This window comes from Alligator mississippiensis, chromosome 4 (assembly GCF_030867095.1).
Source record: "Alligator mississippiensis isolate rAllMis1 chromosome 4, rAllMis1, whole genome shotgun sequence".
In the NCBI taxonomy this organism is placed as follows: Eukaryota; Metazoa; Chordata; order Crocodylia; family Alligatoridae; genus Alligator; species Alligator mississippiensis.
In genome coordinates, this window is record NC_081827.1 from 247,524,127 (window position 1) to 247,539,377 (window position 15,251).

Here is a 15,251-nt window from a genome sequence, read left to right on the forward strand (position 1 = left end):
GGCGTATACTAAAATCCTGTCATTTTTCTAGTAAGGAATACACCAAGCTAGTCCAATTCTCTGCTGTTTGCCCAATGTATCACTTGCTCTTTGTGTTCGTTCGTTTATGAATGAAGCATTCAGACTCCTCACAAAGCAAGACCTTGAATGGAGAGGTTCCAGCTCATTATAGGTTTTTTTTTTAATATCAAATTTACTTGCCTATGGATGGTGTTGAGTTAACGATCAGATATACCTGAGCCTTCTCCTGAGTCTTTTGCATTGGCTACAGTGAGCTTGATTCTGCTGCAGGGAAAGAAGACATCAAAAGCCGCAGTGTCAAAAAAAGGAGAGAAAATGAATTTCTTATAAAGGAAACCTCTCAAAGATTTCATAGATTTCATAGACGTTAGGGCTGGAAGGGACCTTGCGAGATCATCGGGTCCAGCCCCCTGCCCAAGGGGCAGGAGGTCAGATCACCCCAGGGAGATAAGCACCCAAGTGTTTCTTAAAGGTATCCAGAGATATTTTATGAGCTTCTGGTTTCATTTACATCAGTTCAGTTCCTTGGTACCAATGCCCTTGATTTCCCTTGTAATAAATATTGCTATTTCTCCCTTCCTTTCTTGGCTTCCAAAAGCATACAGCATCCCCCTCTGCTAGTGCACGAAATCTTGGCTTCACACATTTTGTGTGTAAAACTGGGGAGGCAAGGATCTCTTGGGGTAGTATCTCTTGTTGGATCAACTGCATGGTTGGGATAGATAATTTCTGCATCATCACAGCTACTGAAATTGTCCCATCCTTGGCTGCCTTGTTGGAGACCGCAAACAACCACCCAGTTTTGGGCCAGGTTTTCGGGACTGATGCCCATGTCTGGGAATGGCTTAGGTCCACCCCTGTCTCAAGGAGACATCTAGGCAGCTGTCAAGAACAGTGAGCAGGATCAGCCATTGTACCAAACCACCAAGAAAAGTTGGTGGATTCTTTATTTCTTTCTGTCTTCAAGTCAAGACTCGGAGGCCTTTGGCCAAATGCAAGTTTTTGGGCCCAGCACAAGGATAACTGGATGGAAGATGGGAAAGAGGACGGTCCAGGGCTCAGCGTGTTAGCTCAGGACCCAGGAAACCAAGATTGCATTGTGACAGCATGCCACAAATTTACAGTCTAACCCCAAGCAGAAAAATGGAAGCAGTGGCGTTGCCATGCCTCCCAGGGGTATCGTGAGGATAAGTACATAAATTGCTGTGAGTCATTCAGACAGCATGATGAGAAGGGACATCTGAATGTTACCTAGGTTGACTGGGTGGAAATATATGGTCTACGTCGTGTAGGAGGTCAAGTGAGATGTTCAAGGCATGAATCAATGGAGTTGATTTTTGTCGCCCGTGGCCTATTTGTGATAGAAAGCTAGCGAAGGCAAATGTGACCAGTTCCCTGAGCTACACGTGCTCAGAAATGCCCTTCTCGTGACAGAGTTGAGTTATGGAGCAGCGTCAGCCAGTCCCCATGCCAGCCTTCATGGTCCACAAATGTGTGCAAAGCATGAACCTATCAGTATTTTCCTTTTTTTTTTCTTTCCAGGTCGTTCGAGCTGCAGAGGAAGCCGCCTCCACCCTGGCCAGTTCCATCCACCCGGAGCAGTGCATCAAAGTGCTGTGTCCCATCATTCAAACTGCCGACTACCCGATTAATTTAGCTGCCATCAAAATGCAGACGAAAGTCATTGAGAGGATCTCGAAGGAATCCTTACATCAGCTCCTTCCTGATATCATTCCGGGATTGTTACAGGTACAGACCAGAGACACCAGGCACTGCCGTCTCAAGGGCAATGGGTACAGTGATAGCTGGGCAGGAGCCCACAGGATGCCAGTCGGACAGCTCTAGCCTATCTCCATCCTCTCTATATGACCCTTCAGGTTCAGAGAGGTGAGCTTTCATAGCCAACTTCGTCAGATGCTATGAATGCAGAGAGCAGGAGTACTAAATAGAAGGACAACGGTCATTTAAATACAAAGGACAGGAAAAGAAGGGTGCACCCTTGGGTTGACTGCTTTGTCGACCCCCTTTGATCTCTTCAACTCGCTTCGCCCTTCTCAGCAGTGGTTTCTGTTTAGTGCCCCTGAAATCTGCCAGTCCACTTGTAGCACCTGACACAGCCTACCAAAGCTCACGTCTCTCTGAACAAGTTAGTCTAAAGGTACCGCCCTGCCCTGCCGTCTTCCTAACCACAAGCTAACATGGAGAGCCACCTGTTTTTTACCTCTGACGTTTTCTTAGCCCATTCATCTAGGGAAGAGGAAATCAAAATCCCGGGTTTGAGTTTTACAGGTGGAAACGGACTTCTAGAGCAGTCAATAGCGGGCATCGGTAGACCTACCTGAAGGCAGGTTTAGCCAGCATGTTGCACAGGCTGTATAGAGGAAAGAGAATCCGTTGTTTATTATTCTCCTAAAATCTTTGAATGTCAATTTTTGTGTGCCTGGCTTGGCACGATGGCTAAAGATATACATCATCCTGCCTTGGAAATCTATGCTGACTATGTAAGTCCATTTCGGATATTGATAAAGAACCCTCTGGGATCCTTCTGGGAGAAAGACGACCTGTCGACCGGAGATGGTTGTTGCCTGTCATTCTTTAGATAAGTGATCCCAGTGCCTTAAAGTCAGTGCAGAGTATTAGTAATCATATAATGCAGTCAAATGCATTTGAAGAGCTCAGCAGCAAGGAGCATGGTTCCTTCCCAGCCAAAAAAGCAAAATTTGGGAGTTACCAGATACAGATCTTTTGGAACAGGGTTATCCCTCAAAGGCAGAGCCCTCTGCTAGAGGCTCGAGGTTAGTGCTGCGGTGTTATACGAGGAGGTTCGCAGGCAAGTGAACTCCAGGTGGTTTGGTCACAACTCCGGTGCTGCCCATGCTACCGAGGCAGCTCTGGCCCTCTGCAGGGGTTGGGCCCCTTCTGGTAGGGGCCAGTGGTCTGCCCTGAGCCACTCCACAGCACCCCTCTGGGCAATGCCACTAGTGATGGGCAAGGTCCTTTGAGTAGATGTGATACCTTTTATTAGACCCACCAAGCAGTTGGAAAAAAGTTCTTTTCCAGTTTTTGAGTGCATTCGCCCTTCTTCAGGCACAGGGAGTCTCTAGACTGAAGAAGGGTGATTGCACCCGAAAGCTTGCAAAGAAGTTTTTCCAACTACCTAGTTGGTCTAATAAACAATATTGCATCTACCCAAAGAGACTCAGTTGGTCTAATAAGCGATATTGCATCTACCCAAAGAACCTCGCCTGCCTGTGTCCTTAGACCAACACGACTACAACCAGACACCCAGCACTAGTGATGGGGAGTCTTCAGGCACTTCCGCTGTCCTCCAGCCTCCAATTTTAGAAAAGTTTGGCTTGGGTAGTCATACCATGGCAGCTGCACCAGGCTGTATGTGCAGCTGAGATGGGCAAAAAAGCGCTCTTGTGGCACAGCCTGTACCACTTTCCTGGCATTGCCAAGGTTCGTTAGCACCAGTCGAGCGGGAGCAGGATTATGCTTTTATGACCAGAAGCTAGTAGCTCTCTCCCTTGAAGGAAGCCGAGCTGTAATTCCCTGGAGGAGCCCTGGACTGGGTTGCCTGTATAAATACTGGCCTGGCAGCTGCTGAAATGCCAGCGGGGAACTCGGAAAGCCTCGAGCAGCCGTATCAAAGGACTGTGTCCTCCCCAAAGATCCTATCAGCCTCTCTCTCAGCAGAGGTCACCCCGAACCCGGAGGAGTAGCGTGCAGCACGCCAAAGTGGCTGTCTGGGCTGCTTGTCGATAAATGATGGCATGGGTGCCGAACTGAAACAGTGGCTTGAGCTGACCTAAAGTCTGGTCTGAGGTCTCTCCTGGCGTGGCGGGGATGCGAGGTGCCAGCCCCACGGTAATCTGCTTTCCTAAAATAGTGTCTGCTGCACCTTGCACCTTCTGTTGTAGGTATTGAGTAGTATAACGCAGGTCATTTCAACCTGGCAGAGCAGCATCACACACAGCCGAACGGTGTTTCCTTTTCTGATTTCAAAATAACCATCACGTGCAGAAACTCCTCCTGTTGAGAGACCTCGCAATCCTCCATTGCAATAACAGCACGTGGCACTTCTGCAGTGCCTAAGTGCCATGGTGAGGAGCCTAGTTCAAGGGCCCTGACATTCGGCACCAGGCTGCCATCTGATTCTGCTGGCACGAGGCAGGCTCAGTAGCCCCACGCAAGGGAAGTGTTCGCTGGCCCGTTATGAAACGTACTTGGAAAGTTGCCGGAAAGCAGCTGTTTGATATATGTATCCTTTCTTTTCTCCCCCTCTAGGGTTACGATAACACGGAGAGCAGCGTTCGTAAAGCAAGCGTGTTCTGCCTAGTGGCGATTTACTCGGTGATCGGAGAAGAGCTGAAACCCCACCTCGCCCAGCTCACAGGAAGCAAGGTACACGCGCAGCGCGCAGACCCGTTACGCGTTCTCACCAAGGGTAGCTGAGCGGTACGCGCGCCCAGTCACTTAGCCTAGTCTTCACTGCACTGCTAGCGCCAGGGACCCAAATTCCAGTGCCCGTCGTTTAAAAACCATAATGCTGTTTTCTGAAACTGGATGGCATTAGATGAACTGTCCTGAGGAACCTGAGAGAGGTGCCTGAAAACTTGTCTGACGCCTCTCCCAAGCATGCAGTTGGTCCAATAAAAGATACCACACACAACCATCACCTCTCAGACGTTCCTGGACCGCTGCTGCTACAACACTTCAACCCCCTAATATTAGGTTAGGAAGAGATGTTGTATTTATCCCTGGATAAATTGCATCTGCATTTTGTCCTGAAAGAAAAATATTCCGGGATTGTCGTGTGTACACACCGCCTTACTATTCAGGGTTCAGTGTGTGACTGAATATTGTGCTGCTGTTCTGCCAGTGATTCAATGCTGCAGTCCTGGGATAACTGTTCAGACATACTTTTGCAATATCCCAGGTTGAACTACTAGTTATTGGTACCTGGCATGCTTTTTTTTTAGGATTTATCCCAGGAGAACACCTGTGCAATTGCATTTTGTCCTGGGATAAAATGGTTTATCCTGAGATGTCTGTTTGCAGACTTAGATTAACTGACTTCTCAAGTTATCTAAACAGCCCAGGTAATGTCACTGCATCACAGAGCCACAAACCTGAGGTTTCTCCAAACTTTTAAAACAGATTCAGTATTGCTGCTTCTGAAATGGCTCTGTGCATGTTGTTAGCTCTTGGGTTCAAGACACAATCCTGCTCTTTGGAAGCGGAGTAGATTTTCATAGCTAGGAAGCCTGGCCTATGTCTAGGTGTGCACTGAGAGCCAGAAAACTTGCGTTCGGTTCCTGGTTAACTAAGTTATTTTGTCTTCAAACAAGTTACTTGTTTCTCAGTTCCCCTCCCTATAAAAATGGGAAAATCTCGAACCAGTTTAGCTCGACATCCTGCAAAGACACAGCACGCTTTATAATCCATGAGTGGAAAGTGCTGCAGTCATTTTATTATGAACCTGGGTTGTGAAAAGATTGACTCACGGGCTTCATTTAAAGCTCGCACAGCAGCCTGCTGAACTCCATGGGCCGACCTGTGTGTTCAAAGCTTCGCACGTGGATGCGTCTGTGTAGGGTCTGGGGCTAAACTGGTCAGATGTCTGGATACTACTAATCCAGGCAAATGAAACAAGCAGCCACTAATGCCATGATTTCACTAGCTCTTAAGAATTTTGATGAGATTTTCATTTGTTTTAAAATCACAAGAATTTGAATTAGTACTGACCTCGGTCACGGGCTGGCTCATGGCTTCCCGGACTGCAGAGACTTCAGAGGTTTTCCTAACCGAGGCCACAGCCTGAGGCCAGGGAGCAGATCCCCATCTCTCTGCACGGTCCCTGGGCTCCTGCCTGCATAGATCAGACTGCAGGGTCGATGTTGTGCCCGGGAACATGCAAAAAATGCAACCTGAATTAATTTGAAAATCCAGAGATGAAACGCCCCTGTTCCCCTCTCTTAAATGGGAGTTTTGTCCTTCCCCTCCATGGAAACCGGCTTTCCCCCCAGATGTTTTTTCTGCTCATCAGCATTCTCAGCTATTATTTTGATAATAGCATTTCTGGTTATGCCAATCAGTGGATTTTCACTCGAATTACAAAGAACCCCGAATGGGCTCCTTGCTCCCCCACAAAGCACAGTGTAGGGGGCTGAATTTAGGGATCTCGCACCCATTGCCTCTAAACCTTGTGCACTCTTCCATTGCCAGCATGTTTGATCTCCAGATAACCCCTTTCACCTTCCCTTTCAGATGAAGCTACTAAACTTGTACATAAAGAGGGCCCAGACCACCAATAGCAACAGCAGCTCATCGTCAGATGTTTCAACGCACAGTTAATGGAGATATCTGGACATATGTGTAGACTTAGAAGCAATCAGCGGTGCCTCACAGAGACCTTTCTGCTCCCCTCACTTCATTGGCACACTCCATCGGCTGACGGGGGCCGTGCAGATATTTATTGCAATCGGTATTTTAGTCCTTTAAAGCTTTTATGTAGAATCTTATTCGTATTGAATGTAAAGGAAGCAAGGCCTGTGTTGCAGTCTTCATCTAAAGAAACGAAACAACCGAAAGCCATACTTAAACATATTTGTACAGCCTGCTGAAACCTTTGAGATATGTTTAAGTGAATAGTGTTTCCAAACAGAGCCCACATAATGTGTAGGTGCTGAAAAGTTGAACGAATCCTTGTTTGTTCTGTTTTAGTTTGATACCAAGTTTGGGGTTTTAATGTGCTCCTTTCCTGCTGTGGGAACGACCCTTTCCTTCTGGACGTAACCGTTTGGGACGGCTGTGCCACCTCCCGCACGTTCTGTGATGGGTTCCCGTTTTTATACTCCCTTCCTTGACACGCAAGAGCTGGACCGTGCCGTCTTTGCAGATACCACTGTGGTTCCAGCTGTCAGTGCTTTAATAGCGAGAGATCCCTCGTGAGTAGCAATGGGGGGAAAAAAAGGAGGTTCTTTTTAAACATCCAAGTTTTATATAGTATGTGCCAGATTTCCACAGGGGCTGAGAAGAACTGATTTCTTCGGAGCTTTTCTCCACCCACCATATCATCAAGCAGAGAGCAGCTTGGCTCTTGCTACCTTAATTAATGGTGTTTACATGATCCCTGCCTTCAAGCTTCTTCACCTCAAGGGGCAAGGAAGGGTTGTTTTAAGTCCTAACAAGAAGCCTGAGGTAGAGCTCTGGGACTGGAGCCTAAAGTCCACATGCCACTCCTGCCGCAGTCCCATTGACACGATGGGCCTCGGACTGAGATTTGGGAGCGTTCGCCCAAGGAAGTGGGGTGGGTTTGTTGTCAGGACTGGGCAGTGCCATCTCAGTTGTGTCTGCCCAAGAGACTGGCTGAGAAATCCTTATTTTGGTTGCAGCCTGTTTTCTGGAAGAACCAAGTGGCACATCCAGGGCTCAGATAAGTCGTAGCCCCGATGATCCCCGTTGCCTCTCCCCCACAGGACGTCCAGGCATCCCCTTCACCTCCAGAAGTGCATTGGGAAGTCTTAACGGGGCAAAGTCATCCTATAAATCTAGACCTCCAGGTGCAGGGCTTGGCCCCAGCGTTTAAAAGGACGATGCCTCCATCTCCTTCCATACCCGTCATCTTGTGCCCCCAAAGCCCCAGTCCATGCTGGTTAAGGGCGTCACAGGGTTAGCAAGGGGGAAAGTCAGAGCCCGACCAGCAGCAGCGCTGTACGCTCTCGGGATGGTCTTAATGTAGGCACACCCTTACTGTCTGCAGGCGGATGGGGACATAGAGGGACTTCTCCCACCCTAGGCTCTTCACTTTCCCCACCCCGGTCCAGGATAGGGTTCGTGTAGACACACGCTGTTCCCCAGAGAGGAAGTCTAATGGCACGTTGGATCAGTCCGACTTCTGCCTCCTTCCGTCATCCCGATGGAAGACCTCGGCCTGTGAGCGCTAATGGCGTCATGGTAGGCGTCATGGCCATCGGTAGGCGTCATGGCCTCTCATGACCTTGTGAAATTGGGCCCCAAAGCGGCAGGATTTTTCAGCCTCTTTTGCCCCCTGCCTGATGGAGTGGGAGGGCTGATCTGGCTCCAAGTTTATCAAGATGGGCTCAGTCATTCACTGGCTGCAGAACCGGTCCCCTTTCTGGCTGCTTTTCCCTACATACAGCCACGTCGCAAGAGGTGTGCGTTCACGGGCGTTTCCCCAAAGACTTGCTGCAACTCGTGAAGACATCCCCCATTAGGGATGCTGTTCTAACCCAGAGCGGCCAGTAAAATCCAGTCTCTTCCCCTCGCAGGGACCAGTCCCGTTCACTTGCTTTCAGGACACTCGCTGCAGTTGTTCTTTTGTTTTCTCTTTTTAATGTTTTTTTGTGCTGATTTGAATCATTTTAGTTGGATGCGAATTTATTTTCCCTTTTGAGGAAATATTCAGCAAGCCTGCTGGCAGCCCGCGGCTGCGCTGTTTAATTCTTTTAGCGTATTTTGTTTTAAACGGATTTCCTCGTGGTTCCTATTTTAAGAGTCTCGTGTCCCATCTCAGCTCGGCATCTTCAAAGGCTGAAGATGGTGGCGTTGACCGCATTACGTGCGTAGTCCTTTCCGGCTGCATGACAAATCGCGTTCAGCGGCTGTTTTGCTTCTTTTTCTTTTTTTTCACTGATGGCTTGTCTGAATGGCACACGACAGCAGATCTTTGAGAATCGAATCCCTTCTGAAACCGTTTTATATGTTTTATAAAATCCTGTTAGGATGCACTGTGAGTGAATGCACTGTAACCTCCCCGATCTGACCTAGCGCGGATGCTGACACTACAGCTCGTCTCTGAGAAATACGTGCGAAACATGCTGCTGTTGCTGCTGCTTCGGGACTTCAGTGCCGAGCATCTATTTCCAGCCGTGATTGGCATAGTTGGGGCTGCAAATCCTAGAACCAGGCCTTCCTTTCTTGATCGGATTCTGTTTTGTTCGTCAACGGATGCTCATTAATGTGCTCATTAAGTCAATCAAGGACTGCCCATCCTTTGAGTACTATAGGAGTATGTCCCACCTGTATACAGTAGGAGGCATTCTGCTTAGATATTTATAAACCGTTTGCGTATAATGTACATAGTAAGGTTGGTTTCCCTCCTGTTTCGTATTTTGGCTCTGACCTGATTTTTTCCTTTGAAGTACTCAAAGGGCTAGTTCTCCATGTCACCTCTCCAATCTCCAGCCTTCTGATTTCCAAAAGCCGTACAATCATTTCCCACCCCCTCGCCCCTTCCTCTCCTCTATTTAGCAGGCATGAAGGTGTCTCTGGCTACACACCCGACCAGGGCCGTGAGTGCTCGTGGAGAAGGATCTGCATGTTGCCCGCGCGGCGCCCCGAGGGCGGCGCGCCCCTTCACACCCTCCCAGCAGTAAGCACCTACTGCCGCTGCCTTTCTCTCGCTGCCCGTGCCGCGGGGCTTCGGTTTTTCGTATCTCTGAACAGACACCTCTTTTCTTTGCCCGCCATGCTTCAGAAAGTCTGACTCAGAGCCCCTCTGACCGGACCCGCACCCCCTGGCTGTGCCGTTGCCTCTACCTCGGCCAAGGATCTCCATTCTGTCATTGGCTGCACCAGTGCTCCTTGGGCATGGGCAAATAAATGGATCCACCCCCCTCACAGTTTGAAGTACTGTAGTTCCCTCCTGTAGTGCAGAATTATTGAGGCATGTGGCTTTTTTAAGGTACACTATGTGTGCTTGCCTGGATTACAATACAATACAAGACTGTCTTTTCTATTGCTTATTACTAGCTTACCAATAACCTGTATAAGTAATGTAACTTGCATCTTTGTCATCGAAATCTTTTTCTCCCCACCCCTTTATTTATCAAGCATACTATTGCATCTTAAGGGACAGAACATAAAACTTTGTAGAATACAGCAGGACTTTGCTAACAATAATGTTTTCAATGGGAAGTCCAAACTGCTCTGAAAATGGCCAGCCAAGACCTGGTTTTGTTGGCACAGTGTTCATTGCGCATGTATTTTTTTTTTCCTTTTTCTTTTTTTTTTTTGGCTTTTGTCATGTTACATCCATATCTGTATTTATATCTTATTTGTTTCACTTTTGAGTGTATCATGGCAAATGTACAGATGGTTTTTTTGTTAACATTTACGTGATAGAATTTGCTAAAAAAAAAAAAAAAAAAAAATTAAAACCTTTTGAGTTTGCCCTAGAATCAGCGAACCTTTGGTTTGATTTTTCTCGTGGAGACGTTCGCGGGTTGTTGGCTAATTTACGCGTCGGAGGGACAGATCTGATGCGTGTGTCCTTTTTTGAAGATAATGTGCGTTGAGATCACGTATAGCCACCGTTCTGGGGATTTTACAAGTGCTAATACCAGGCTCCTGCCTCATATGTCTTGAAGGGCTCGGGCCCTAATTCGGGCAAGTACTCAAGCGCAGGCTCGTCACATTGAAGACGTATGGGATAGATGCCTGCACTGAAGAGCGAAGCCCTTAGTTGGGCGCTTTATAGATTTGGGGCCTAGCTTCAGACCGTAGCCCCTAAGCAAAGGGCAGTAACTAAGCCGCACTGCCCTGGATGTAGCCCCAGGAGAGGCCGACTTGGAGCTGGCCCATCGAGGCACAGTCTCTTACGGCTGGTCTGTGCCAGGAGTGAACTGGTAGTCTGTCCCCGTCTCGCCTTCCTGCGTGAGGCCCAGATATTCTGGCCAATGAGTAGGAAGCTGGAATTTAGGCTTGGTCCTTTCCCTTCCGCTCCTCATCCTTCTGCAAGCTTGCAAGTAGCCTTGCTTACCAAGCCCAAAAGTTGAGTGGCCCCTGGAGGAGCCTGGAGGGGCCCACTGGAGGCAGTCCTCACTCCCTCCAGTGGGTGTCCAGTCTAATTCATGAGATTCAAGGATATTAATATACTCCCTTGGGACATTTCATTTGCCTTCTGGGGGTTTGACCCCTTGAGCATCTCATTGCTCAACTCTTCCCCACGGCCATGAGGACTAATGCTTACTTGTTCTTTTGAAACGAAGGCTGGGAATCCAACGCCTCCAGGGTGTAAAGAAAAATGCAAAGCATTGCAAGGCTTGGTGATAAAAATCAGATGGGAAATGGCTTTTCAAAATATTGCGGTAGTAGAACACACAACCTTTTTAAGGAAAGGGCGTAATCCAGCGTACGTGAAGGAGAAGACAGTCCAGTGTGACCATTTCTGAAGAACAGCACAAGGGCACAGACGCACACAACCATTGAACCGTTCCAAAATATCACGGATTCACAAGCGTCACGGAACAAAGCATGGATGCAGTCACTCTTTCAAATACTTCCCCCTCCACAAATCTGCGCACTGTGAGGCACGCCAGGTTGGGTGCTCGCTCCCGTCCCCCAGGTTGGAGCCACAGCACCTCATACAAGTATGAACAGGTTCTCAAGCATGGACATTTGGGAACAGTTCAGTTGTTATGCGTGTCCCTGCCTCTTGGAGGGGGAATAGGAGAGCAGATGCCGGTGAACTGAGACCTCCGTAGCACTGCAGCAACGTTCCTGTGTCCAACCAGCCTGTTTCTGGAGCACTTTTGCCTCGTTTATAGCACTCCAGGTAGCGCGTACATTGGGACGTGCAATTTTTGCAGCAGTACAAGGGCATATATTGGGCTAATGTAACATCTGAACACAGGCTATATTTCCTTCCATCAGTGGTAATTGCCACGAGGAAAAATAAATGGTTCATTTTAATGCCTGATTTTTATCTTCACACTATGCCTTTAACAAACATAGGCAATCATGTGCCAGCTATTTTGGGGAGAGAAAGACATTCAGATTTTCAGACATTGGTTCTTGAGAAGTTGGATGAGCATGAGGGAAGGTGGCAGCGAGGTATGACGTTCCCCAAAAGGTCTGTCTGCAAGGTCTGTGCATCGCTTAAATTTCATAGATTTCATAGACATTAGGGCTGGAAGGGACCTCAGAAGATCATCGAGTCCAGCCCCCCGCCCAAAGGGCAGGACGTCAGCTGGGGTCATAGGATCCCAGCAAGATAAGCATCCAGTTTCATCTTGAAGGTGTTCAATGAAGGCGCTTGAACAACCTCCGGCGGCAGGCTGTTCCAGACCTTGGGGGCTCGGACAGTAAAGAAATTCTTCCTTATGTCCAGCCTGAAACGATCTTGTAGCAGTTTGTGACCATTCGACCTCGTCATCCCTTGGGGCGCTCTGGTGAACAAACGTTCGCCTAGATACTGGTGGTCACCCCTGATAAACTTGTAGGTGGCCATCAGATCACCCGAGCCTGCGCTTTTCCAGGCTAAAGAGCCCCAGGGCTCTCAGCCTGTCATCGTAGGGTCTGCTTCCCTGACCCCTGATCATGCGCGTGGCTCTTCTCTGGACTCTCTCAAGCTTCTCCACATCCTTTTTGAATTGTGGAGCCCAAAACTGGACGCGGTACTCCAGCTGCGGCCTCACTAAGGCCGAGTACAGGGGGAGAATGACGTCCCGGGATTTGCTTGAGAAGCATCTATGGATGCAAGCCAGCGTTTTGGTCGCTTTACTAGCTGCAGCATCGCATTGCAGGCTCATGTTCATCTTGTGGTCAATGATGACCCCCAAGTCTCTTTCTTCCATAGTGCTAACCAACATAGCACTGCCGAGCCTATAAGGATGCTGCGGGTTTTTCTTCCCAAGGTGGAGAACCTTGCATTTATCGGCATTGAACACCATCAGATTCTCGTCTGCCCACTTGCTGAGCCTGTCCAGGTCAGCCTGGATCACCCGCCTGTCTTCTGGCGTGGATGCTTTGCCCCAAAGTTTGGTGTCATCGGCGAACTTGGCCAGTCCGCTTCTGACTCCAGTGTCCACATCGTTAATGAAGATGTTGAACAGTATGGGTCCAAGGACAGAGCCCTGGGGGACCCCACTGGTCACAGGACACCACGATGAGTGACTTCCATCAATTACTACCCTCTGGGTCCGACCCCGGAGCCAATTTTCCAGCCAGTGGATCGTGGGGGACCCAAGGCGACAATTGGCCAGTTTCTCCAAGAGACGATCATGGGACACCAGATCGAAGGCTTTTTTGAAGTCAAGATATATGACATCAATCTCATCTCCCTTGTCCAGGTGATAGGTCACCTGGTCGTAGAAGGAAATGAGATTGGTCAAGCAAGACCTACCCGCAACAAACCCGTGCTGGCTATCCCTTAAGATGTTGGCGTCGGCCAGTCCATTAAGGATGGCCTCCTTAATAAACTTTTCTAAGATCTTCCCCGGGATAGAAGTCAGGCTGATGGGCCTATAGTTAGCCGGATCCACTTTCCTCCCTTTCTTGAAGATAGGCACCACGTTGGCCTTCTTCCAGTCTTCGGGCACTACACCAGAGCGCCAAGAGTTTTCAAAGATCCGCGCTAGAGGCTGGGCTATGATGCTCGCCAGCTCCTTGAGTACCCTGGGGTGAAGATTGTCAGGGCCAGCTGACTTGAAGGTATCCAGCTTCTCAAGATGTTCCTTCACAAAGTCAGCATTAATGGAGGGCAGGGGATCACCCTCACCCGGACTTCCCGGCCCTGTAGCAGGCACGGGCGTCCCATGGGGCTGATGAAAGACCGACGCAAAGTACCTATTTAATAGGTTGGCTTTTTCCTGGGCGTCAGTTGTCAGTTGCCCCATCTGGTTCAGCAGGGGTCCAACGTTGCCCCTGCTTTTCCTCCGGCTCCCCACATATCTGAAAAAGGACTTTTTATTGTCCTTGATGCTCAAAGCTAGCTGGAGTTCAGTTGCAGCCTTGGCTTTCCTGGTCTGCTCCCTACAGGACCGGACCAGTGCAGAATAATCCTCCTTGGAGGTGACTCCCATCCTCCATCCTTTGTAGGCCTTTCTTTTTAGCCTCAGGAGGTCTGCTAGGTCCCTGGAGAACCAGGGGGACTGCTGTGCCCTCTTGCTGCCTTTCCTCCGAGATGGAATAGACTTAGTTTGTGCATTGAGGATCGCTCCCTTGAGGAGCAACCACTCTTCTTGAACTCCCCTCTCCCTGTGGTCACAGTCCCTTAGGGCCTCACTGACAAGCCTCCTGAGCTTGTCAAAGTCGGCTTTCCTGAAGTCAAGGACTTGCGTGTTGCTGACCGACTTGCCAGCTTTTCGGCGGATGGTGAAGGTGATCAGCTCGTGGTCGCTGTCACCCAGCTTCCCATCGATCATTAGGTCGCCGACTAGGTCCTCCCCAGTAGCCAGCACCAGGTCAAGCAGCGCTTTGCCTCTCGTTGGCCCATAGACTTCTTGAGTCAGGTAGAGGTCATCCACGCACGAGAGGAAGCTCTGCGACCGCTCAGATTTTGCTGAGCGATCTTCCCACGAGATGTCTGGGTAATTGAAGTCACCCATGACAACCATGGTCCTGGAGCAAGCTGCCTCAGCCAGTTCCTGGGCAAACTCCTGGTCTAGCTCAGGACTTTGGGTGGGAGGTCTGTAATAGACTCCCACCATTGTGTCCCCTGTGCCGTGTTCCCCACGGATTTTAACCCAGAGGGTCGCCAGCCGTCCACCCTGGTCGCCAATATCGGCTTGCAGGGACGTGTAGCTTTCCTTAACATAGAGAGCTACACCCCCGCCCCTTTTCTCTACACGATCCCTCCTGTACAGGGTATAGCCATCTATCCCCGTGGTCCAGTCATGGGTGGAGTCCCACCAGGTCTCCGTGATCCCTATGACATCGTAATTGTTTGCACTGAGCAGGAGGATGAGCTCCTCCTGCTTATTCCCCAAGCTCCTGGCATTTGTGTACAGGCAGGCAAGCACCCCCTGGGGGCTCCTTCCTTGCCCACAGATTTTACCAGGGCTGGGGCTGGGGCGGGCTCCCTTGAGTGCCATGATCCGCTGGCTTTGCAAGGATTGCTCAGCGGGCCAGCAGTGGCGGTCGTGCCCCCGTCCCCCAGCAGGCTTAGTTTAAAGCCCGGTGGAGCAGGTCAGCCAGTCTGGCTGAGAAGAGCCTCCTCCCTAGGGGAGAGAGGTGGAGACCATCTCTTCCCAGCAGCTCGTTGCCTCTCTCGCCAAAGAGTGGGCTGTGGTCATGAAAGCCAAAGCCTTCCTGACGACACCAGCGCCGCAGTCTTTGGTTGACCACATAGATCCTCCTGTCCCTTCTCAGCCCATAGCCTGAGACTGGGAGGATCGACGAGAACACCACCTGTGCCCCCAGACCCTTAAGCCCCGCTCCCAAATCCCTGTAGCGCCTCATGACCTGGCTGGGAGTGCTCC

The 15,251-nt window shown here is 49.6% G+C and overlaps 1 protein-coding gene across 1 annotated transcript in view; it reads left to right on the forward strand.

Moving 5' to 3' along the window:
- The window catches only part of CLASP1 (cytoplasmic linker associated protein 1), a 246,024-nt gene extending 235,795 nt beyond the window's left edge, over positions 1-10,229 (forward strand). Inside the window, exons 38-40 of the mRNA XM_059727486.1 lie at positions 1,564-1,770; positions 4,312-4,428; positions 6,295-10,229. Coding sequence (XP_059583469.1) covers positions 1,564-1,770; positions 4,312-4,428; positions 6,295-6,381 — 411 coding nt within the window. The 3' untranslated portion in view covers positions 6,382-10,229. The remainder of the gene's footprint in view (positions 1-1,563; positions 1,771-4,311; positions 4,429-6,294) is intronic.
- The last annotated feature ends 5,022 nt before the right edge of the window (positions 10,230-15,251 follow it).